This window comes from Venturia canescens, chromosome 11 (assembly GCF_019457755.1).
Source record: "Venturia canescens isolate UGA chromosome 11, ASM1945775v1, whole genome shotgun sequence".
Classification (NCBI taxonomy): domain Eukaryota; kingdom Metazoa; phylum Arthropoda; class Insecta; order Hymenoptera; family Ichneumonidae; genus Venturia; species Venturia canescens.
Genome location: NC_057431.1, coordinates 3,450,604 through 3,477,314, shown reverse-complemented (window position 1 = coordinate 3,477,314; position 26,711 = coordinate 3,450,604). Strand labels below are relative to the sequence as shown.

The window sequence follows — 26,711 nt, the reverse complement described above, 5'->3', positions numbered from 1 at the left end:
ATATTATAATAAAATAAAAAAATTGAATAATACGAATAACATTAAATAATAAATAATAAAAATAAAAAAATATAAAATTCTGGTCGACGCCGCTGGATTTTTCGAGGATGTCTAGGGCGATAGCTCATGGGTTTTGGAGGACTAGGTTTAGGTACATTCTATCGGATTTTCGATTTCTAGGTGGACGACTCCATAGTTTTTTATGTCCAGATATATTCCTCCATGGCTTTCGTCGTCTAGGTATGTTTTTTCATGGTTACCGAGGTCTGGGTCGACGGCTCCTTAGTTTTCGATGTCCAGGTATGTTTCTTCATGGTTTTCATGGTTTCGGATAATTCCTCCATGGATTTCGATGTCTAGGTATATTCCTCCATGGTTTCTGATGTGCGAGTGTATTTCTCCATAGTTCTTGATGTCTAAGGTATATTCCTCCATGGTTTTCGTGGTCTAAGTATGTCTCTTGATGGTTTTCGCGGTCGAGGTCGACGGTTCCACAGTTTTCGATGTCTAGGTATGTTTCTCCATGATTTTCGTGGTCTAGGATAATTTCTCCATGGGTTTTGATGTCTAGGTATTTTCCTTCATGGTTTTCAATGTCTAGACGTTTTCCTTCATGGTTTTCGTGGTCCAGGTATATTCCTCCATGGTTTTCGTGGTCTAGGTACAATCCTCCATGGTTTTCGTGGTCTAGGTACGTTTGTTCATGGTTTCAATGTCTAGGCATGTTCCTTCATGGTTTTCGTCATCCAGGTATATTCCTCCATGGTTATCTCGGTATAGGTAGATTCCTCCATGGTTTTCGTGGTCTAGGTATGTTTCTTCATGGTGTTCGTAGTCGAGGTCGACGGCTCCACAGTTTTCGATGTCCAGGTATGTTTCTCTCGGGTTTTCGTGGTCGAGGATAATTCCTCCATGGGTTTCGATGTCTAGGTATATTCCTCCATGATTTTCAATGTCTAGGCATGTTTAATCATGGTTTTCGCGGTCGAGGTCGACGGCTCCTCAGTTTTCGATGTCCAAGTATGCTTCTCCATGGTTTTCGTGGTCTAGGATAATTCCTCCATGGGTTTTGATGTCTAGGTATATTCTTTCATGGTTTTGAATGTCTGGACATGTTCCTTCATGGTTTTCGTGGTCCAGGTATATTCCTCCATGGTTTTCGATGTATGGATATGTTTGTCCATGGTTTTCGTGGTCTAGGTACATTGCTCCATGGTTTTCGTGGTCTAGGTAGATTCCTCCATGGTTTTCGTGGTTCAGATATATTCCTCCAGGGTTTGCGATGTCTGGATATGTTTTTCTATGGTTTTCGTGGTCTACGTAGATTCTTCCATGGTTTTCGTGGTCTAGGTATGTTTCTTCATGGTTTTCGCAGTCGAGGTCGACGGCTCTACAGTTTTCAATGACCAAGTATGAAGGACCACGAAAACCATGTTCCTTCATGGTTTTCGTGGTCCAGGTATATTCCTCCATGGTTTTCAATGTCTAGGCATGTTTCATCATGGTTTTCGTGGTTCAGGTATATTCCTCCATGGTTTTCGATGTCTGGGTATGTTTCTCCATGGTTTTCGTGGTCTAAGTTGATGGTTCCACAGTTTTCGATGGCTAGGTCTGAGTTTCCATAGTTTTCGTTCTCTAGGTATATTTCTTCATCATTTCCGCGATCTAGGTCGATGACTCCATACTTTTCGATGTCTAGGTATGTGTCTACATATTTTTCAATGTCTAGGTATATTCCTCCATGGTTTTGGATGTCCAGGTATATTTCTTCATAGTTTTAAATGTCTACGTATGTTCCTTCATGGTTTTCGTGGTCCAGGTATATTCCGTCATGGCTTTTGATGCTAGGTCAACATTTCCATAGTTTTCGACGTTTGGTTATGGTTCTCCATGGTTTTCATGGTCTAGGTCGACGGTTCCATTGTTTTCGATGTCTACGTCGACAGCTCCATGGTTTTCGATGGCTAGGTATATTTCTCCATGGCTTTCGTCGTGCTGGTATGTTTTTTCATGCTTTTCGAGGTCTAGATCAACGGCTCCGTAGTTTTCAATGTCCAGGTATGTTTTCCCATTGTTTTCGTGGACTAGGTTGACGACTTCATAGTTTTCACTATTCCGGTCCATAGCTCCATAGTTTCCGATGTTAAGGTGAATTTGTCCATGGTTCCCGATATGAAAGTCAATGGCTCCATAGTTTCCGATAGTGTGGTGAGTTTTTCTAAGGTTTTCGATATCTAGGTCGTCGGCTCTATAGTTTTCGAAGTCTAGTTTGGCGACTATAGAGTTTTCGATGTCTAGGTGGATGCCTTCGTATTTTTCAATATATATTCGACAATTTTATATTTCCCGATATTTAGGTAAACGGTGCAATGGTTTACGATATATTTCCTCATAGTCATCGATATCTAGATCTGCGATTTAATAGTTTACATTGACGAGGCAGGTTCAGACGTTACAGAAGACCATGAAAAAATATCACTGGACACCAATAACCATAAAGCTGTGGTCTTAGACATTGAATACCATGGAAACATCTCCTTGGACATTGCAAACCATTGACAGTATCCATGTCAACATGGAATCCATGAATGAGATGAAGATAGTTTCAAAAATCATTTTTCCAAGTAAACAAGTGGAGCTTTTCAAAAAAAGGAATAGAAAATGAAAATATCATCCCATTGCATAGGAATTTCCCAATCTTTCATTGGAAAATTCGATTTGCTGAATGGATAATCAAAATCGTCACCATTATTGCTTGTAAAAGGTTTCAACTCACATGAACATAACCGCACAGTTTTCGTCCGTCTACATAGAAAAATTGGCTGTGTCGATTGCTTTTGGCACATAGAGAAAAGCACTCAACTTGAAACAAATCGTTTTAAAAATTTTCGTCGAAGACGAGGAATGTATTTTTTCTCTTAAGTAAATATTGTCACGCCTCTAAAAAATCAGCTAAGTTAGAAAAAAAATAATTGACAAAGTAAAAAAAGAACGCCAATTATTAAAAGGTCGCGACCGTAGTTTCCAATAATTTTCTATATTTGCATTATCAATAAAAAACTTCAAAATATAAAAAAAAAATGAGATCGTTTTCTGAAGTTGACAAATATAGTGAATGAAATACGATTCCTATATAGTTGTCACGTCTCGCAAAAAGAAGTGAAATCAGTAAATATTAAAACTTCAAAAAGTAAAAAAGGCACGCCAAGTATTAAAAGGTCGTGACCGTCGTTTTAAATGATTTTCTATATTCGCATTGTCAATAAATAAATTTAAAAAAATGTTCAACTGTGAAAAAATATGAGATCTATTGTAACATATACAGTGAATGAATTACGTTTCCTGTAAGAATTCAGAACTTTGGAAATAAAAAAAATAATGAGATGATTTTCTAACGTAGCCAAGTACAGTGAATGAATTAAGGTTATTGTGGAATTCATTCGTGTACACTTTTAGCCCTAATCCCTCACTTATTCAGAAAAATTTTCCAGCAAACGTCACAGAGCAACAAAGGTTTCTCGAATGATTCTGCAATTATTAAGAGATTATCATCTGTTTTTATGCTAGCTCGGATTATAAACTTAAAACAGTTTACGCGTACAAGTGCATGCATTGTATCTATACGATGAACTGCACAAATTCATTTTCAACATTACACACAAGCTTGGCGTGCATGGTTTTCAATCGGAAGCTCGGCGAAGGAATGCCTCATCCGTCCATATATTTGAAGAAAACTTGATGATCCTCTCATGTAATTGTTTTTTAATTTGCCATCCCTTTTCCATCCAACTATTTTATTGAGTAGTTCGACGTGAAATCCCGCGCTGTGTACACAAAGAAAAATATCTATTCTTGACTAGTTTGACTGATAAATTCATTACTCCAAATGTTTCGTATTCAACGCGTTTTCTTTTCTCAAATCAATGTTTACACAGCTTACTTCTTTGTTCATCCATTTCAATACTTGTGTAATTCATCCAATCATCTGCCCATTTGGTAAAAAAAGAGTGTACGGACAAACGAGTGAAAGTGACGCGTGGATAAATTAAAATGCGTATGGGCATGAAAGAATGGCCGTATCTATCCGTACAAGATAAAGGCATATAAAGGGATTGATTGATTTCATTTCTTTATCCGTTCGTTTAATTGTTCAATTTTATCCACAAATTTCACCCATCTGTATTGTTTACCAAATCATTATATAACAGGGCCCCTCTTATTTTATTGGGGGATCGGTTTTTTTCACACTCGTTCATACAATTCTAATTAATTTTTGTTTTCATAGTAAATTTGAACAATTGTATCTTCCCGAGCTTCCGATTGAAAACCATGCACGCCAAGCTTGTGTGTAATGTTGAAAATGAATTTGTGCAGTTCATCGTATAGATACAATGCATGCACTTGTACGCGTAAACTGTTTTAAGTTTATAATCCGAGCTAGCATAAAAACAGATGATAATCTCTTAATAATTGCAGAATCATTCGAGAAACCTTTGTTGCTCTGTGACGTTTGCTGGAAAATTTTTCTGAATAAGTGAGGGATTAGGGCTAAAAGTGTACACGAATGAATTCCACAATAACCTTAATTCATTCACTGTACTTGGCTACGTTAGAAAATCATCTCATTATTTTTTTTATTTCCAAAGTTCTGAATTCTTACAGGAAACGTAATTCATTCACTGTATATGTTACAATAGATCTCATATTTTTTCACAGTTGAACATTTTTTTAAATTTATTTATTGACAATGCGAATATAGAAAATCATTTAAAACGACGGTCACGACCTTTTAATACTTGGCGTGCCTTTTTTACTTTTTAGGTCGATACGCAATGATAAAGGAACCATATGAATTGGATTGTAAACATTTCGATTCGCAAAGTGAAATTCAAGATTACCCCCTTAATTTTTTTGATCCGAGGAAAACCAAAAAACACGTCCATTTTTTTTGTTCTGCAAAATGGCATTTCTTTTATTAAAATCGGATTGTAAGTTTTTATTATACGAAAAAATTCTGAATATTCGGAAGTGGTTTACCCCTTTGCAGTAAGGGTGCATAAGAAGTTGGACATGTCATATAGGTTATTTGACATGCAGAACATTTTGCAATGGGTTTTGTTTCGATCGGTTGGGTGCTTCCATATGAAACACTCCACCAGATGCAAAACATGCCCAACTTTGGGGGTTGATTTCACCCCTTAAAAATAACTTTCGGCCGATAAAAAAAATACGTGTTTCTTATTTTTTGATAAGCTACATTCTATGAAAAGAATACTAAAACTGGAAGAGGCCAGTGCTCAAAACAAAATTTGATATTTTAAGGGTGTTTTACCCCCTTAATTTTTTTGATCTGAGGAAAACCCGAAAACACGTCGATTTTATTTTTTTTTGCTCTGCAAAATGGCGTTTGTTTTATTAAAATTGGATTGTAAGTTTTTATTACACGAAAAAATTCTGAATATTCGGGGGTGGTTCACCCCTTTGCAGTAAGGGTGCATAAGAAGTTGGACATGTCATATAGGTTATTTGACATGCAGAACATTTTGCAATGGGTTTTATTTCGATCGGTTGGGTGCTTCCATATGAAACACTCTACCAGATGCAAAACATGCCCAACTTTGGGGGTTGATTTCACCCCTTAAAAATAACTTTCGGCCGATAAAAAAAAATACGTGTTTCTTATTTTTTGATAAGCTACATTCTATGAAAAGAATACTAAAACTGGAAGGGGCCAGTGCTCAAAACAAAATTTGATATTTTAAGGGTGTTTTACCCCCTTAATTTTTTTGATCTAAGGAAAACCCGAAACCACGTCGGTTTTTTTTTATTTTTGCTCTGCAAAATGGCGTTTGTTTTATTAAATTTGGATTGTAAGTTTTTGTTATACGAAAAAATTCTGAACATTCGGGGGTGGTTCATCCCTTTGCCGTAAGGGTGCATAAGAAGATGGACATGTCATATGGGTTATTTGACATGCCAAACATTTTGCAATTGGTTTCGTTTCGATCGGTTGAGTGCTTCTATATGAAACACTCTACCAGACGCAAAACATGCCGAACTTTGAGGGTTGATTTCACCCCTTAAAAATAACTTTCGGCCGATAAAAAAAAATACGTGTCTCTTATTTTTGGATGGACTATAACATAGAAAAAAATTATCAAAATCGGAGGCGGACACTAAAGTACCTTTCCTTGTAAGACTAATTTGATGACGCTGAATCGAATGGTGTAAATTATTTTGCGATCAACCCCCGGCAACATTGAGAAAATTAGGGTTAAAGTTTAAAACGCTTATAACTCGAAAGCTATTAAATTGATTGAAAAAATACTTATACTATCGTTTTCGGACGACAAAAATACGTAAGAAAGCACCCTATTAATTTCCGATAATTAAAAAATAAGTGAGAAAAATGGTTTTTAAGACAAAATTTGGCATATCGAGCACCACTGGGGACGTAAAGAAGGATGGAGGATATGCGTACATCTCTGTCGCACTCATTAGAGTGCGTTTGTGCGCACGCGTGGCTCGCACAACGTGTTGAGACGTGAGCCGCGTCAATGAGTGCGACAAGGACGGGCAGAAAGTAAGAAAGATAGAGAAAGGAAGATTTCAGTAAATCGGTCCCAAGTCGTCTTTTGGATTTTTGGCCTATCGTCTAGACAGTCCTGCGCGACGCCCTAACATGTGTATATAGAAATAGGAATCTGCGCAGGGGCAATATATTCGCATCGAGTTGTAGCTAGTTTAAATCATAAAATTATTTCGTATACCTGTAATAATTTTCAATCTTTCATTCTATAACAAACCACATGACGTGACGGAGTGAAAAACTCATTTGAATATAACGTTCGTCTAGACGAAAGTGTGCAGTTATAATTTTTATTTTATTTGCAATAATCTTTTAGTGAACTTTTCATCTTTTGTGAGAAAACATCCACTGAGGTAAGTTAAATTTTTATCGTCTATTTTGATTATTTTTCTTTGTAGTCTAGAATTTTTTTTCGCAATAGTTGTTTTTAGCCACTTGCCCAAAAGTATCAGGCAGACATTTTGGTTTTCCAATCAGACAAAAAAGAATATTTTAACTAAAAATAATGGGTAGTCAATTTAACGGACAGGCTTTTGAAATAAGCAATTTTAGCTTCATTGCACTTTTCTATTTCTGTTACGGCGATTTTAATTGCACCCGAAAATCATTGAATGTAGACTCGCATGTCAAAAATTTGTTTAAACCAACCACAATGTCTTCATTTCAAAAACGTTGAAACAAGTGCTGTAAACGATAAATTGAAGCGCTCGAAAATTCTCGAGGAATAACAAGGACATCTTCAAAAATGTGTTTTCAATACAAACAAATTAAATATTTCATGTTTTCAGTCTACGGAAAATATATATGATGAATAACTTTTTTGTATAAAAAAATAGTTATTAATACATTCTTTAAAACGTACTTAGTATTCCCTGAGAATTCGAAAAAAAAGTTAATAAAGTGTTTTGAATGGGCACCGCCTTCATCTTTCCCGTACGACACGTTCTCTGAAGTGTTTAAAATCAATATATTTTTTGATAACGCTGAATGAACCATTTCCCTTCAAATAAATCGAAGTGGATAAAATGTGTGAAGGAAATCGATGAAGAAATATGAGAAGCGTTTCAAGTCAGTACGACTCTTCATTTCAAATTTATATACCGATCAGAAATTCCCATATATTTTCGGCAAAAGTGCTTCTGTGAGGTGAAAAAATTATAAAAATGTTTTTCAAAATGACGTACTGAGCACAAAAAAGTCGTAGAAATAGAAATAGAGAAGCAAAAAAAGTTTGACTTCTCCACTCAAAAGCCTGTTTTATAAAATTGACAAGCGATTTTTTTTCGTTTTTCGATAGTCTGCTAGTTGAATAATCCGATCACTGTTTCTCGTGATGATATTCGATTTTATGTCTGTTGGAAAATCCGAAGGGATTCAATATTTTTGGCTAAATCTGTGCATGTTTGATTCCGTCAAGCACCGCATAAAATTGTCTTAGGTGGTCTGACTCATACGTTACTGTAAATTCTTTTTCATAATACATGCCACCCGGGAACTCGCTTCATTTTTTATAATAATTTTTATGAATTTCTTTTGAAGTTATTGCACTAGAAACGTTTACACTTGACTTTTTCTGTTGAAAATGTCGAATTTCCGAGTCATTTTTCGAAACATCCAATGAAGTAATTTTCTAGTGGAAAAATTTTCGTTGCTGATAAAAATATACTCCATATTTTCTGGTCCAAAGAAGATTTCGGAAAAGACACTATAACTGAAAAATCACTTGTACTACTATTTCATCATATTTAAATTTTTTGAAAATATCTTTTACGGAAAGGTCAAATATCTTTACGATAGAATTTGATTGTTATTTAGAAAATTTGTATAAATCGATCACAACAAAATCAAATTAAAAATTGTGTTGAGTTATTGACTAGTGTAATGCGGCCTACCACATCAATTTTCGATTGAATATGACTCCGATAAATTTCAATTGAAGATTGATGTGGAACCATATAACACAAGTCAATAGCTCATAAGATAATTTTCGACTTGGTCTTGTTACGGTTAATTTTAAAAAATTTCAAAACAATATAATAAAATGCTACTGTAAAAAAATTTCACATATCCGAAAAAAAATTAAAAATGTACAATGATACAAAAAACACACTAAGTGATTTTTGAATTATGATATCTTCTATGGAATCTTCTTGGGTCCAGAGAATATGGATATATTTTAATCAGAAGTCGCATTTTCCCATCTAAAAATAACGTCATTATGTGTTTAGAAAAATTAATCAAAGGGTTGATATTTTCACGCAAAAAGTCAACAATTCAAAATTTCGAGCTGCTGTAACTTCGAGGAGCGCGATGAAAAAAAAAGCAAAAAATCAAACGAAGCCACAAGTGGCATACTTTTTCCAAAAGACATGCGACTTTTGTTCAGTTTTTGGTTAAACGACTCGTATATTTTTATGCGTATTTTGAAGAATAATTATGATACTCTATACAATTATTATGAAGTAAAGATCAATGTATAGAAACTAAATCTGATTACTCGAAAAGAAATGAAATCGACATTTCTAATTCGTTTTTACTCTTTTTTCAATACCATTCCTAATTTTTATCCTTATTAGAGTAAAATAAATGAAAATTGTAATACTGTTCGTTAACAGTAATTAGACAAATCTTTTCAATTTTTTCAGCATCCCCTGAAAATGGATCCACCTATAACATGCACTATATGCGACGAGCCACTGAACATGGCTACATCGCAAATTGACAAAGTTGGATCGAGGGGTCTTAAATCATTCATTACGAAAAGTCGAGAATTAGGTGATAAAAAATGGGAGATATGGACCAATAACGACTCGCTAGTCGTTCATAGCACCTGCCGTAAGTGGTATTTGATGGCGTCAATTAAAAGTGTGGCTGCAAAAGCAGCAAAACTGAAATCTTTGAAGGCATCTTGTTCTGCGCCATCTTTTACATCATCGAAGACCTCGGACTCAGTAACTGCGCAAAATGAATTTAATTTCCGTGAATTGTGCTTGATATGTGGTATGCCATGGGATCGTAATCACCAGCAAAGCCACATGGTGCAGAATAATTACATAAAGGAAAAGCTTCTTGATATAGCCAAACTGCGAGGCGATTCCATAGCTATCGAAGTGATGAATCGATTAAACGATGTCGTATCTTTAGTTGCTGTGGGTGCACGATACCATCATAAATGCCAAAAGATGTTTTCGAAAATCCCATGTGACAACTCAGCTAGTGCAGAGAGAGAAGCGGAAGTACAGTCGGCATTTCGACAAGTTACAGAGTACATAGAAAAATCACAAAAAGGAAAATTTACGGCGGCGGAATTAGACCGTGTCATGAGGGGAAAAACGACGTATGACAGAATGTTTCGGATGTTGATGGACCATTATGGTGGGGATATCTACATTTTGAAGAAACGAGGCACCGATACTTTAATTTTCTACAAATGCTTTAGTACAACAAAATTATGTGGAGACTGGTACACTGATCCCAATTCTCTTAAAAAAAATCAGAAAGAAGCGTTAGTGAACGCTGCAGCACAAATTATCCGGAAAGATATTGAAAGTCATGTTTATGAACACGATGTTTACCCGCCTGCTGGTAGATTCCTTTCTTCAGTCCAACAAGACATTCCTCCACTGCTTCGTACTTTTATTGATACACTAATTGTACCAGATTTACTGAACCTTACAGAAGATCACGACGAACGATATTTCGTGCAACGTAGCGCGATAGCGCATTCCATATTATCTCTTGTTCGGCGTTCCGGTTTTACTTCTCATCTGCAGCTAGCCTTGGGAATTTATATTCATCGAAAGTGTGGATCAAAGTTGATAATCGATCTCCTCCATAAATTGGGTGCTTGTGTTTCATATTATCAACTTCAGCAATACGAAGCGTCAGTCATTATGGACCCACCGAAATTTGTATTCGAGGAAAACATTTGCGTCCAGCATGTCTTTGACAACACCGACCACAATGTTGGAACTTTAGATGGCTACAACACATATCATTGTTTAGGAGGAATAGCTATATACTCGCCGGAGGAAAATGTAAGCTATGAAGGTCGAACCAAGAAATTGAAAAATGCGTCGAATGTATCATCTGCAACGATAGCATCACAGAGCATAATCCGAACCATTCCATGGACAGCCCATTGCAACGGATTAGATAACATTGTATACACCGACACGGCAAAACTGTTTTCTACAAATTCGCCCGTACTGCCAGCAGCGTACTCAACATATCTATGGGCGAAGCACTGTGATATAGAGAATGTACCGAGTTGGAGAGGTTTTATGGAGGTTTTGACGGCTGATTCAACTTACAACGTTTCCAAAGTTGTTTGTCTACCCTTTATCAATCATCCCCCTTCCAATATGAGTACCATTAATACAGCTTTACGTACGGCTTTAGCTGATGCTCGACGTGTTAATCAGAAAACATGTTTTGTCACATTCGATCAACCACTGTACCATAAAGCTCGTGAGATAGTTGCAGCTTCTGAAGGCGAGCTCGATGATGTTGTAGTACGCCTTGGCGGATTTCACTTGCTCATGTCTTATTTGGGCTCCATTGGTCATATAATGGATGGTAGCGGACTCGAAGACGTTTGGGCAGTTGCATATGCTCCAGCATCGGTAAAAAAAATGTTAACGGGACACGCTTATGCTCGCGCGATACGTGCTCATATATTGACATTTACTGCTCTGGGAATGATGATTTGCCGTGAAACCGAAGATGAAGTGCGCACACAATACGAGAGAGATGTGAAATCTTTTCTGCAAAGATGGAGCACAGAACCTCCGACTATCGGTGACTGTCAAGTAGAAACTTCAATCGCTATGATGACATCGGAATTGATCGCACAGTTGACCATTTTAAAAAATCGAGGACCTACTTCACAGCTATGGGTGCAATATTTTGAGTGCATTGTTATCGCATTACAATTTATAGAAGCCGAACGCTCAGGTAACTGGAATTTACACCTTCAAAGTGTTCGTAATATGTTGCCAATTTTCCACGCTGCAGGCCATTTTAATTACGCAAAAAGCGCTCAAATTTATCTCCAAGATATGGTCAACCTAGAGGTGACAATGACTGATGAAGAATATCGGAGATTTACAACGGATGGGAATTTTACAGTGCGAAGGTCTGACAAAGCTTGGTGCGGTGTGTGGACGGACATGACGATTGAGCAAACCTTGAACAGATTTTTTGGCATAGAGCTCAAGCACGGCAGAGGCGTTACACCGAGTGTTGTTGCGAGATTTTTGTCAGTCATGCCATCGTCGTTCTTAATTATTGAGTGTTTAGAGGATTATTGTGGCATTGAATCGATAACTAGTGCTCAACACGTTGATCTAGCCAACTACCGCATTCAGCGAGATAATGAGGACATCAAGAAGTTTATATTTTGGTTTGAAGAACACGGTCCTTTTAAACATCGAACTTCTTTGTTTTCTCTGTCAACCGGACTTGTCGGTGCAACAACTACCGATTGTCATTTGGCATTTGAGAAAGGAAAACACGGTATGGCATGGATGGTAGGGAAAACTGTGGCCAAAATTTCATTGTCTTCGTCCAATAAAGTAAAAAATCTGGCAGCAGTCAAAGTGGGGACCCACGTCAGTAATGAAACTTTTAGCTCAGTAGACTCTACTCTACTGTTTCAGCGGATTTCCGTTTTGTTTCATGGAAACGAAGCACAGACGCGAAAAGCGTTTGAGTTCGAACTGTCGCCCTATTCTTTATCATTGTTCGATGAGTTGGGTCTGATGAGAAAAACAGCGAAGTCCGAGTTGTATAAAATATTGAAACCTTATGTTCTCCAAACAGAAAATATTTTACGCAATGTGACCTTCGTAATTGATGGAGGATTTTTACTGCACAGCATGAGTTGGTCACATGGAGCATCGTTTGGAGTCATATGTGAAGTGTATCACTCACATATCATCAGTAAGTACGGAGAAAATTCTTGGGTAGTCTTTGATGGCTATAGCAATGACCATATTGGTATAAAATCTTATGAGAGGTATCGCCGACGTCAACGAAATATGGCACCGAATGTAGATTTCACCGAGAGTACACTTGTCACTTTGAGCCAGACAAGATTTTTATCAAGTACACTTAACAAAATGAAATTGATACAGTTACTCTCCCAATATTTGAGTGCACGTGGCATAAACGTCAAAGTTGCACAGGAAGATGCGGATGCACTCATTGCAAGAGCCGCGATTGAGCAGAGACAAAAGACAGGTCGTGAGGTGGCAGTTGTTGGTAATGACACCGATTTGCTGGTTTTATTGATTGCTTTAACACATTGCAGTCGTATTTTTTTTTATAAAATCACGCCAAATTCTAAAAAAGATACTTTATATGCAACAGACGATCACGCTGATTTGAAACCGTTTATTTTATTTGCTCACGCATTTTCTGGTTGTGACACGACAAGTGCCATATATGGAAAAGGAAAGAAAAGCCTCTTTTCTATTCTTAAAAAAAATTCAGATCTACAGAATATTGTACAAACGTTTTACAATGCTGAGAGTACAATTGAAAGTTTATGTAAATCCGCGGAACAAATAATTGCTCATTTATATAGCTTTAAAAATTCGGACCAATCGCTCAGTGATGCTCGATATCAGAAATTTACAACATTAGCTGTTCATGCCTCCGTAGAAATTCGATTAGCACAATTGCCACCAACACAACCTGTCCTGCGTGAACATGTCAAACGCACTTTTTACCAGATACAATCGTGGTTGAGCAATGAATTAAATCCAGAAGACTGGGGCTGGAGACGAACGAGCACCATGATGGTACCTGTTATGAACCCTGAGAATTCAGCGCCTGACAATTTGTTGACACTGGTGAGTTCATCAAAATGTTTAAACAGATATTTAAATATTAAAAATAATCTGACGGTGCATTAACTAAACGTTGTAAAGTATTCACACGAAATGTACTATGTTTATGTTTTCATCAATTTTCCTGAATATCTATGTTGCAGGTATCATGTTCGTGTACTGGAGACTGCAAAACTGCTCGTTGCACTTGCCGAAAATCGGGATTACCGTGCACTCAGCTATGCAAGCATTGTGAAGGTCAATCATGCTCTAATGTTGCCGTCAATAGCATCAGAAATGAAATGGGAAATATTGCTGGAGAGCAAAATGAAGATGACGAGAGACTACCAGTCAGCGAATTCCTCAATATAGCTGCTGAATTACATCCTGATGATCCTGATAATTACGATGAGATAAACGGAAGTGAGGGCGAAGAAGAAGAAGAAGATATGGAAATCGAATATAATTTTTATAATATGTAATTGCAGATTTTTTTGCTTATTGAGGCCAAAAAAATGGCTCTGAAATTACCACTTCCCTATTTCCTTTTTTGTATCAACATTGAAATGTGAAAAATCGATTTTTTTTGGTATTTTGTTCCTAAAACAAAAATTTTTAAAATAACGCTAATCAGTCCAGTTGACGAATTATAGAGAATCAATGCACGAATAAAAAACTTTGGAATGCCCCGATCCGTTCATTAGTAAAAAAAAAACAAAAAATGGTTTCATGTCTTCAATTTTATTTACATTTTCAGTTCAAAGCCGATGATGAGGCTTCCCAAATAATGAAAATTCATTAAAAGGGAGTCTGAGGTTTAAAAAAAAAATTGATAAGAATTGACAAATGAAGACTAAAGTTTGAGTTTCCTCTGTTGCAATCAGAGTCATGAAGTCTTATTCATTAGTTATATAAAATGTAAAACGTAAAATAATTTTGCTAATTCTTCTAGTCCTATCATATACCTATCATATAATTCTTTTAGTTCCATCGTATCATACAAGGAATATTTATACTAATTTTAATATTTTCATTTGCTAGTTTTTGAAGAGCTGAAATTTTTGTACAATTCTATTTTAGCAGGATTGGAAATCTCTTCCTATCTTTTTCTAAGCCAAAATAGGATGAAATTGTTACATTGTCATGCGTGGAAATTATGACAAACTTCTGAATAAACTTTTAAACATTTCCAAACTTTGTAAAACCTGATTTTTTGAAAAAGTTGTAATTCTTTAAATGTGCGGAAATCATCTGTATTTATATATTTCTTCCAGAAGATCCTATTGCATAAAAAAATAAAAATAAAAATAGCGGTTCTGATATATATTCAAAAATAGCGGTCATGGCCACAAAATAGTACAGAGTGTCTGATATATATAATTATTGTAGATACTACAATAAATCATCATTATAGTATAACATTTTTTTAAATAGATAATAATAGTACATTATAACACTAGGACGAAAAAGTTTTTCGTACGCGTGTTATACGAAATTTTATATTACGAGGTGCGGAAATGGGGGTTTTGTGTACGCGAAGCGTACGCAAAAGCGTCCATTTACGTACCGCGTGATATAAATTATTTTATTGTATTATTCGTTATTACTCTATATTGATAGTAAATAAAATATAATGATTTAAAATATCATAAAATATTCATTTAATTATTTGAATGCCTTTTTTCAACATTTCAGAAAATAATGCTGAATGGGTATCTGTGCGTTCCCGAGTTCGTCAGTTGCTCAAATCGTTCGCGTGTAGACGTTTCAGTTTTGAGTGCTACAGAAAACCAAAACAAAATGCACACATACTCACACAGACTCTACGTACTTGTGTTTCCGAGCCTACCGCATTTTAACGCATGCGCCGGATGATAGAGAGGACCTCTCTATAAGTGCGAACGGCAAAGCATACAGTGCGTCTGTTTCTAAAAGCGGTTCTCAACGCGTATTTTCTCAATATTCAATTGCATTTTTTCCATATTTAAACAATGTATAAAAAAATAATTTTTTTCTGCAAAGTTCAATTAAACCCTCCTGAAACGCGTAGAATAGAAAGAACCCGAGTTATCTACAAATTTAATATGTTTTGAAGCCTTCGAAGTTTCGAGGTTTTCACCCCGAGCGCACTGTTGTTTTTTACTATTTAACCATTAATTCTTTAGTTATCGAAAATTAACAGGGTGCTTTCTTACGTATTTTTATCACCCGAAAACGATGGTACAAGTATTTTTTTAATCAATTTGATAGTTTTCGAGTTATAAGCGTTTTAAACTTTTAACCCTAATTTTCTCAATGTTGCCGGGGGTTGATCGCAAAATAATTTACACCATTCGATTCAGCGTCATCAAATTAGTCTTAGATCAAGTTTGCAGATTTCCCCTCGAAAGTTGCTCCATTCCTGCATTTTGACTGGACTAATAGTTAAAACGTGTTACTAAGTTTGTACAGAATATATAGATATTTCCACCTCGCAATCGTGTCGTGTGCATTATTATTCTCCGATTAATATTACCATCTCAGACACCACAGTGGCGACGAGGATTAAAAGAAACGGAGTGCGGCGAGTAAGGTGATACGATCGCATAGATTTAAATCGATCAGTGAGTAACACGTGTTTGTGAAAGTGCCTCGACAAGAGAATGGCGGACTCAATAGAACAATTGCGGGAAAAGTATGAAGCAGCACTCGTGCAATTAAAAAAGGAAAAAGCGGCGGTGGAGGAGAAGAATAAGCAGCTAATTCAGCAACGGCTACAATTTTTGCAACAGCAGTCAAAGGAAAGTGCAGCGAACCGTAGTACTGAGGCTCAGACAGGCGATTCCGGGGTTCAAAGCGACAGGAGTCAACTGCTCATTACTGGACGAGTCGGTAATTTGCAAGAGTATAGCTTGAAAGACGACTGGAACCACTGGATCGAGAGGTTTGAACAGTACTACATAGCTAATGATATTGCTTCGGAAAAAGGAGTAGCGCTTTTCCTCACATTAATTGGCAGCGAGGGCTATGCCTTGCTGCGCAGCTTGTGCACACCGTGCTTGCCCGCAAATAAGTCGCTGAAGGAGTTAAATGAAATTATGAAAAATCATTTACAACCAAAACCGAGTGTGATTGCTGAACGTTACAAATTTAAAGAATGTTCGCAAAAAGACACTGATAGTATTATGGAGTTTTTGGCAAATTTAAAAAGGTTATCAACATACTGTGAATTCGGCAGCAGCTTGGAATCGCATTTGCGAGATCAGTTCGTTTGGGGAGTAAAAAACGAACGTATCAAAAAGAGACTGCTTAGCGAGCACGATTTGACGTATGCCCGTGCAGTGGAACTGGCTCAAACGATGGAGATGGCCACGAAGGATGTGGCTGAAATGGGAGCGTCGTCGAAAGGCCAAGTCGATTCAATCAACTTTGTGGGAAAAGGATCGAAAAAGTCATCTACCAGGGAATCCAGCGTCAAATGTTGGTGCTGCGGCAGATCAAATCATCCAACAACGGCGTGTCGGTATCGTAGTTTAAAATGTCGTAATTGTCAGAAGCCGGGTCATTTGGTACGAATGTGTAAAGTTAAAAAAGAAAATAATGAAAAAGGAAAGTCCGACAAGATTAATAAGAACGGAGAAAATAGACAAAATTTTATATGGAACACAAGTGAGAAGGAAGAGAATTTTGATACACTTTTTCATTTAAATGAGGGTAACGTTAAACCGGCGATGAAAAATGAAACAATTCAATTTATTGCCCCCTGGAGAATCGGAATTAAGGTGCAAAACAAAGAAATTGAATTTCATGTTGACTCAGGGTCCGAAATTTCGGTTATTTCTGAAGAAGAATTTGTCAACAGACGAGAGTGGAGCACAGTGCCGCTCGATAAGACACAACGAAGGTTTAAGACACACCCGGGGCATAAAATTGAGCCATTGGGAGTATTAAACGTAGAAGTAGAGTATCAAAATAAGAAATTGAAACTTCCACTGTTTGTTTTGCCCGGTGATGGTCCTCCTCTAGTGGGCCGAGCGTGGATTTGTGCCTTAGGAATACCAGTAGAGAGATTTACTAACAGTAATGAGAATTCTCGTATTGGAATGATATTAAGCCAAAGTAAAAAAAAATATTGATGATATTATTCGTAATTTCGACTCGGTTTTCTCTTCAAAATTGGGAAGATATACAGGGGGAAGTTTCAAATTACATTTGAAAGAAGAAGTACAGCCAGTATTTTGTAAGGCGAGACCGTTGCCGTATTCGATGAAGGAAAAGGTCGAAAAAGAATTGGAACGTTTAATCAAAGAAGATATCATATATGAAGTCGAGAATAGTGACTGGGCAACCCCGATTGTTCCTGTACCCAAAACGAATGGGGAAATCAGAATTTGCGGGGATTTCAAAGTGACGATCAATCAGAAAATTAAAATCGATCGTTATCCAGTTCCGAGAATTCAGGATTTATTGTCGAGTCTAAATGGGGGAAAATATTTTTCGAAAATAGACTTATCGCAAGCTTACCAGCAAGTGGAGCTGGACGATCAATCGAAACCGCTGGTCACTATTTCGACTCACAAAGGATTGTTTAGATACAAACGACTTTTTTTTGGTGTGGCATCTGCTCCAGGGTTATTCCAACGCGAAATGGAAAAGATATTACAAGGTCTTGAAGGCGTTGTGTGTTACTTTGACGATATTGATGATAAGTGGTAACACAATGGCAATTCACAACAAAAGATTAAGCGACGTTCTCTGCCGATTAAGGGATTGTGGATTGACCGCAAACAAAAGTAAATGTATTTTCGGCAGCGAGAAAATTCAGTTTTTAGGCTATATCCTTGATGGTACAGGTATACATGCCGCGACGGATAAAATAAAAGCGATAGTTGATGCTCCTGCTCCAACGAACATAACCCAACTAAGAGCGTTCTTGGGTATGATTAATTATTATTCTAAATTTATTAAGAATTATGCTCAACTGTTAAATCCGTTGCATTATCTGTTGCAGAAAAATGTTGCTTGGCAATGGAAGTGTTAACAGGACAAAGCATTTAAGGAAGCAAAACGTTGTTTGACGTCATCGGAAGTATTGGTACATTATGACGCTAAATTGCCAATAAAGATTTCAAGTGATGCATCACCATTTGGTGTTGGTGCAGTTTTGTCACATGTATACGCAGACAAAAGTGAGAAGCCAATCGCTTTCGCGTCAAGAGCGTTAACGAAAGCAGAGAAAAATTATTCTCAACTAGACAAGGAAGCTTTGAGTCTTGTATTCGGAGTAAAAAAATTCCACCAGTACGTATATGGTAGAGAATTTATTTTAGAAACCGATCACAAGCCTCTTATTTACATTTTTGGCTCTAAAAAAGGATACCCTCAAATGGCCGCTACTAGAGTACAGCGGTGGGCGGTATTTTTGTCTGCGTATCACTTCGAAATCAAGCACGTGAAAGGAATCGATAATAGTCGAGCTGATAGCCTGTCGCGCATTCCTTTGCCAATCGACGAATCGAAATTTAAGGAAAATGAAGATTATACGTATTTGAATTACGTTATTGATGAAGTTAAGACGTTAGATACAGAGCGTGTAGCAAGAGAGACAATGCAAGATCCAATTTTAAAACGCATCTGTGAGTTTGTTTTGAAAGGTTGGCCAGATAAAATGGGTGAGGAGTTCAGTGCCTTTTATAGTCGAAAATTGGAATTTACTATTGAAGAAGGGTGTCTGTTATGGGGACACCGAGTAGTAATTCCTCCATCCATGCGAGAGGAACTGCTACAAGAGCTACATGTTAGTCATATGGGGGTGGTAAAAATGAAGGCACTGGCTCGCTCTTATATTTGGTGGCCAAATATCGACAGAGAGATTGAAAATGTCACGAAATCGTGTATCTCGTGTTTAAAATGGTCCGACAATCCACCAAGGTCAGTTTTACATTCATGGAAATGGCCTGAAGGCCCGAATCATAGGATTCACGCAGATTTTTTGTGTCCCATTGCCGTACAAGACTAGATCTGGTTAGACCAGATCTTAGGAAATATATAGAAAATAAGCAATTAAGCCAAAAACGTGTGTTTCCAGGGAATAGGCGATTTGTGTGTAATAAAGGAGACGTAACAATGATATAGAATTACGCGAAGAATTTGTGGGAAAAGGCGGAAGTAACAGAAAAATTGTCCCCAGTCACTTTTGCAGTAAAAACAGACGATAATAAGATTCACAAGCGTCATTCCGATCAGATTAAACATTGTATAGTGGACAAGGAGGAGACAGTAACGGAAATAACACCAGAAGGAAAAAAAGAAGTTGCTGGTTTTCCAGCCGATTCAGAACATATCACGGAAACAGTTAATCAAAAAAAAGATACCGAAGAGCAGATAATACCTGCGACCATAAATGCACAATCAGTGCGTAGGTCATCGAGAATTAGGAAACCGAGACAAATTTTGGATTTGTAAGAGAAATAGTATAGTGAAGCATCGAATTTTTCCATGTACTTCAACACGAATATTAAGTGAATATGATTGTAGCGAATACGAAAATGTAATCGTGAGCGATACGAAATAATCGTAAGGAAATACAAATTGTAATCGTGAATGAAGACTGGTATATAATTGTGTTGATTAATTGTATTAACAATAATCTGGTGTGGAGGGATGTAGAGTCTTTGCGAAGCACACCGTTTAGTGCTGCCCTCTGGTAATCAGAGTTTCTCCTTTCTCTCTCTATCTGGTACTCCGATTAGGCAGACCTCCTCGGGAGCCCCATCAAGTAACGTCGTACTCCGCTATGTATAGTTAAAACGTGTTACTAAGTTTGTACAGAATATATAGATATTTCCACCTCGCAATCGTGTCGTGTGCATTATTATTCTCCGATTAATATTACCATCTCAGACACCACAATATCCATTTGGAAAAAAAGTATTTTCTAAAATTATGACGTTAAAAACCTGAAAAAATTCACATAGAGTACCTTTTAGTAGTATTTTGATTTAATCGGTTATGAGGTACATCTGAATCCCTCATAAATTGGATTTAGAAGCTGGAAATTTTTATTTTATTGAATAATGGGCTACAACTTTTATGTGAAAACATTTTTTTTTAGTCACTTCAAGTTTTCGAGATATATCCATTTGGAAAAAAAGTATTTTCTAAAATTATGACGTTAAAAACCTGAAAAAATTCACATAGAGTACCTTTTAGTAGTATTTTGATTTAATCGGTTATGAGGTAGATCTGAATCCCTCATAAATTGGATTCAGAAGCTAGAAATTTTTATTTTATTGAATAATGGGCTTCCAATGACTTTTTGAAGCATTATTTTTACTATATCCAGAGATAAAAAGTTGATGCACACATGTTGATGTAGAAAATTTTTGAAGGCTGCATGTACCCACCGCAAGGTCCAACCGAAGAAAAGAAAAGTATGAAGTGCGTCAAGACCAACACATTTGCTCATTTTTAACACATGCATTTTGAAAACATAAATTCTTATGCCATTCACAAATGGGCCACCGCTGACTTTTTGTAGCATTTTCCATTATTTATAATCCATATTGTAACGAAACGCTCTCGCCGACCTGGCCAGAATGCCGCTACGCGTCGGTTCGAGCAACCTAAATAATAAGGAGCAGGTATGCAGGAAACGCGGACACTGTGTTTTTTAGTAAAAAATAAAATAATCAATTTTATTTAATTATTTGACCGAATTCTGACAAAAATAAAAGAAATTTTGCGCTTTGGCTCGCTGATTCTAAAACAATTTTGTGTTTTTGTTTGTTTTTTAAACTGTCTTGCTTTGTTTAATCGGATCTGGCGAGAAAAAGACCCGAAAGACCCGAAAACGTCTCAAATTCTCTGTCTGAGATAATTTTTAATTTCTCAATTTTCGGAAATTCAATTGTACAAAAATAGTAATAAAAAAAAAATCTGTCTTAAATTTAATGGTAGCGTTTATTCTAATCTTTCGATACGCCTCAAACTTCAAAACCTCTCGATTCAATATTTCGTGCTATAATTCGTTAGACTCGATTTTTCCGATAAATCCAAGAGTATTTTTCGCTTTTACAAATTTTCAATTTCGTTTGATTCCATACAACTCAAATTCTACCTATCGCTTCTTGGATTGTAATTTTCTAAATGGGTCTAGATCTCCCTGCCTGGACCACTTCGGACAATGTTTTTCAAATGAGAATTTAATTTTTAATAATTGGACAAATTTTAATCCTCCTCAACAATAAGAAAGAAATAAAAATGTGAAAAGGTAGGAAATAGAGCGCGGGCTATGGGATCGAAACGTCGCCGAATCTTTCCGAGAGTCCGAGCATCTACAGGGTAGAGGTAACTTCCCGTCCACGTGTTATGGGATCGAGACGTCACCGAATCGATCCGAGAACTCCGTGCAACGGAAAGCCGGAAATTTTTTAGAGGTTAGGTGCGGACCTTGGATTATGGGATCGAGACGTCGCTGAGTCGCTCCGAGAATCAAGGCATCCAAGGAAATAGGCAATTCACCGTTCACGGGCTATGGGATCGAGACGTCGCCGAGTCGATCCGAGAGTCCGCGCTACGGGAACTCCAGAGATTTTGAGGATAGGTTTATTATTGCTGAGGCTGATGTAGAGGGATACTTCAGTCTAGCTTATGAGAGAAACTTGATTAACGAGAGTTATCTGGACAACGCATCGAAAAATTCGATATTATTTTTCATTAAAAGATTATTTTTATAACGCAGTTATAAAATAGATGTAGATTGTATTTCGCGCCTCTTCCTTCAGATCATTCTGTAGTATCATCGTCTCAGTGTCAAATATACCACATCTTTAAAGACAAAAAACAGCGATTTTTCACAGCCGTCCTACATCAGATATTGTTACGTCCCCGTAGAAGATTTTGAATTAGTAAGGGGTGTACGCGACACGGGATTGACTCTTCTTTCAGGTCAAGACACTTAAGTCCTTTACTCAGGGACGAGAGCCACATCTGTTGAGTATGGGAGCGCAAGAATGATATTTCTTTTTGTGAGTTAGGTTGATTTAAACCCCGAAGGCATGCAGATGAGCCCTTTTGAGGTGATGCGATGAGGTTTGGTTTGAATAAAGGAGTACTCACTAGATTTTTCTTTCTAGCCTACTTGGTGTGATTCTTTATTAGAAGGTACTGGTTGTTCCCTCTTGAGTTCCGATACAATGGTCCGAGTTCAAAGCGTCGTCGTAGGTTTAGAGCAATTACAAATTCTCGGTCCGAGTTAGATTAAAATAGTTATTATTTTATTTAACTGATTGCGTGATATATTTTGGAAATCTGCTTTATATCTAAGACAGTGAGATTAACTTGAGTTTATTTCTTAAAAACTATCTATGTCCGGATTTCAGTAAAGAACTAATCGAAAATTCTGACTAAGTTCTTTTCCTTTGTTTTTCACAAACTAGTCGGGCATAGTAACGGTATAAAAGATTTCGACGACGACACTGCTTTTCCAGTGTCCGAATGTCCCGTTTTATAGGGTTTCTCCCATCTGCTACTTGTTCTTCTGATTGGTTTGCTAAATCGGGATCGCGTGACTTTTGTGCCTTGAGGGGTGAGCTTGGAGTTTCCAAGGTTGACCCATTATCCAGGGCCTTGAAAAGAAGATACTCGTGGCTTTAGTAATGCCATTTTTATGGCTTTTCTGAGAAATCTTCTTTTTGTTTTTCTGTTCATATTCTTAGTCTTGCCATGCGCGTGCCACACTGTGTGATAAGGATTGCCCTATGGTTTGTGTGATGCGTGCAGCGCGTATGACTCAGTTGCTTCGAAGGATGCGCAAGAGGGGACTATAGTAATAGTGTGTAGTGACTCTAGTGTTATTGCGTTAGGCCAACTCTTTCCCCTTGCTCTGATAATTTTTATGTGTTACGTCCAGATGGGACGAACGTAATTGTTATTCAAAAGGGGTTCATTGATATGATATTTGGCTTTATAGAAGACCTATTTTGGTGTATTACATTTTCTTTTATTTTGTATTTAATAGAAATTTATTATGTCAAAGGGTGCTGATCATGATGTAACAATATATGATTCCGACTCTTGATGCTCATTCTTCTTCTTTGTGTCAAAGAAGAGTCACATAAAAAATTTTTTTCCAATCAATATAAATGGAAAATCATCAAGGAAATAAGGATGGAGAAGATATTTTAGAGAAGAGGATACGGAAATTGGAAAGTTTGTTAAAGAGGAAGAAGAGGAAGAAACATCGGAAACGAAGGAATCGTGAGTTTCAAAATTTTGAATCCATTTAGATGTATATCTCCATAAGAGGAGATATTTTATGGATAAAAATTCTCACATCGGCTCTAACCTATGTGAGGGAGCTTTTTAAGTCTCATGAACGAAACGTGACCCTCGGGAGGCTCTGACCTCCTGAGTCGCAGCAGCTTGCTGACGAGTGGTCGGTACATATGTAACCACGTTTTAGTTGACGACAATGAGAGTAGTATAAGAGAGCTATGGGGATTCTGGACCAAGTGGAGGCGAGGGGGGAAGCGGTGCGGGGGGACCCCGCGCGGCTTCCCCCCTCGGCCCCTCCACTTGATCCAGAATCCCCATAGCTCTCTTACTATAGCGTGTTCCCCCCGCAACCGAGGGTCCCCGTGCGTTCAGTTGACCTGTCTGTAGGTTCGGCGGGAGGGGGAAGGGAGGTGTGAAAAAGAGAGGGATAGTTAGAAAGATGGTAAGTGTAAGAGAGGGATGGATAGATCAGTATGAATGAATAGAAAATGCATTTTATGTATCGTTTTTTTCATAGAATAATCATTTCCAAAGTAGATTTCAAAATGGATAGATGTGCAAGTATGTATGCAGTCCATCCGTCAAAAGAGCCGTGGTTACTGATAAAAAATGAACTTGAATGGATTCTCAAGGCTTTGCTTGTAAAATATTATAATAAATATATTCCCGTTCTGTGGGATCGATTGCCTGAACATTTGCAAAATGATAGTGAGGTGCAGTCATATCATTGGTGTCAAGATCATTTTAATCCTCCATGGGTACGAACTCATATTGATGCTCCATGGCCTATACGTCGCAATTGTGAAAAGTGTTACATGATGGAAGAACTTATGAATATATATGTGGTTTATCGCATTCGAGATCCTAGTGAAATATCGTCTGAAGAACTTCAAATAATATCGCCAACAATGTTTAAGAAATATTTCAGCGACTTTACCGACATATTGTGGGAGCGTTTGCCGGAATATTACAAATCTGACAGTGAAATTAAATTTTTTCGTCGATGCTAAGAACATTGGAATACCAATTCGGTGGGCAATCATATAGATGGTCCTGCACCTCTACGTCGAAATTGTAGAAAATGTAGAGAAGAGAGTGAAGAGTCTAACTGAGCTCAAGTCAATATCTTTGTAGGGAAAAGTATATAAATGGAGACAAAGAAGAAAATCCAAGAAAGTGGAAAAAAAACCTGTTTTCCCGAGCCGTATTATGATAACGATGGGTGCGAGATGTGGAGGTGGAAGTTTGGTGATATGTTTGAACCTGCGCATCGAGAAGGTGGAGGGGGAGCGGAAATGGATGATTTTGAAAATGAAAAAGGGAATCGAGAGCTTTGTCATTCAGCCTGTACATCAGCTCCGAGTTGGACGTTAATCTCACTCTCGCTCACAATTTTTTTAACTTTTCGAAAAAAAAGAAAATGGACTTCAAATCTCTGAACAAAGTTGCCACATTGGAGAATCTACCGTGGAAGAAGTTGATCGAGCTTGAAGTTAAAACAGATTATCCAATCCACAATATTCGATCGGTGAAAACCAAATTTGGCAAACGATACGTCGCTGACATCGGAGGCGAGTTCTCAGTCTTTCTACCTGGATGACTTGCCGAGGCTTTTGACCAGGATGTGGAGGGATTCAAACAATTGTTGGAGGCAGCTCGTTCAAGGGAACTCTATATGGAAACATTTGCCGACAAGTAGAGTAAAATTGAGTTTAAACATATTGCAAAATCTTCAGAGTGAAAACAGGAGAAGAAGTGTATCATCGTTGTGAATAATCTTAATAATCATAATATTGTATGCTACGCTGATGAGAAGGGAGTTGATAATAAAAACGAAGAAAAGTCACATATTATCATCGAAAAAAATGTTTTATTTTTCATTGAAGAATCCCACGTTCACATAATGTTAGATATACATATAACCAACTCCTTAGAGATTTCACATTTTCATTCGCACAGTTATATTTTGAATTTTCATTTCGGCGGTGGTGGTGGTGGTGGTGGGGACAATTGACGTGAACTTTTGGCAACTTCTGCAGCGATGGACAGTCCAGAGTCTCTAAATCGATAATCTCCGTTGATAGATCCAACAAACTTTTCAGCCACAAAGATTTTTCACATCCTTTCACATATATTACTCGGGCTCGTTGTAAGGTGGTTTGAATTATAACTTTTGTTGTATCATATGGTAGATTTCCATAGTCCCATGATATTCCATGATAGTTTCGTTCCAACCATTTGTTCATTGTCTTATATTTAGCTGGTAGAGTATGCCATGCATATGGCGATTCGAAGAATAATGTAAGAGGTTCAGCATTTTTGTCGTTAGCACGAATAATTGATATTTCTTTGAGGATAAAGTCGTTGGTGGGTCCCTTGAAACCTTGTAGATCCACGATAAAGTCCATCGCGACTGATGTTTAGTCAACTCGTAACAATGATCTTATACTAATTTTTTTACCCCACCACTCAAGGGAGTGTATTCGACGATACGATCATGCAGTATGAGGCAGTATGCACACGTTGACGCTGGTACATTTTCCTTCATTTCAAATTCGAGACATACATCGACAGGTCCAGACTTGAGAGAATCATTTTGCTTTGAGCAGTCAATGACTATGAGAGGAGCATATGTCAAAAAATTTGCTTTCGTCAGCCACGGCTCAGCCTCCTTATTATAGTACATCGATTGAAAATTTGTATACATGTCATAGAGCAATGCATACTGATTTTGTGCTATATTTAGATTCATATTGCCATAAGGATAACATTGTGAATTGAGGTATAATTTCACATCGCTCACGTTGCAATGATCAAAATTACTTGCATTCTGCCGTTTATTATTCTTCCGACCTGTTTGGAATGCCAAGATTACATATCGAGGTTTCTCCAGCTGTGTCGATGTCTTAACAGACCATACATGTTTCGTTGTAGCAGGTAGCATCGGATATTCATACAATTCCCAGGTGCGAAAGCTCATTGGAATTGGCGGGTCTTTAGCGATGAATTTTAAAAGCTGAATTTTTTTCTGA

At 37.3% G+C, this 26,711-nt stretch overlaps 4 protein-coding genes across 4 annotated transcripts; all 4 read left to right on the top strand.

The window, feature by feature from the left end:
• Positions 1–12,866: 12,866 nt before the first annotated feature.
• Positions 12,867–14,925, top strand: LOC122417886 (uncharacterized). The gene is made up of 2 exons (XM_043431760.1): positions 12,867–13,446; positions 13,587–14,925. The coding sequence occupies exons 1-2, from the start codon at positions 13,390–13,392 to the stop codon at positions 13,902–13,904; spliced, it is 375 nt and encodes a 124-aa protein (XP_043287695.1). The 5' UTR covers positions 12,867–13,389; the 3' UTR covers positions 13,905–14,925.
• A 1,139-nt stretch (positions 14,926–16,064) lies between these two features.
• LOC122418364 (uncharacterized) lies at positions 16,065–20,185 on the top strand. Its single transcript, XM_043432524.1, has one exon. The coding sequence runs from the start codon at positions 16,065–16,067 to the stop codon at positions 17,535–17,537; it is 1,473 nt and encodes a 490-aa protein (XP_043288459.1). The 3' UTR covers positions 17,538–20,185.
• LOC122418363 (uncharacterized protein K02A2.6-like) lies at positions 17,668–18,117 on the top strand. The gene has a single exon (XM_043432522.1). It carries the CDS (start codon positions 17,668–17,670, stop codon positions 18,115–18,117), a length of 450 nt encoding a protein of 149 aa, XP_043288457.1.
• LOC122418362 (uncharacterized protein K02A2.6-like) lies at positions 18,122–25,279 on the top strand. Its single transcript, XM_043432521.1, has 3 exons — positions 18,122–18,338; positions 18,777–19,332; positions 25,024–25,279. Exons 1-3 carry the CDS (start codon positions 18,122–18,124, stop codon positions 25,277–25,279), a joined length of 1,029 nt encoding a protein of 342 aa, XP_043288456.1.
• The last annotated feature ends 1,432 nt before the right edge of the window (positions 25,280–26,711 follow it).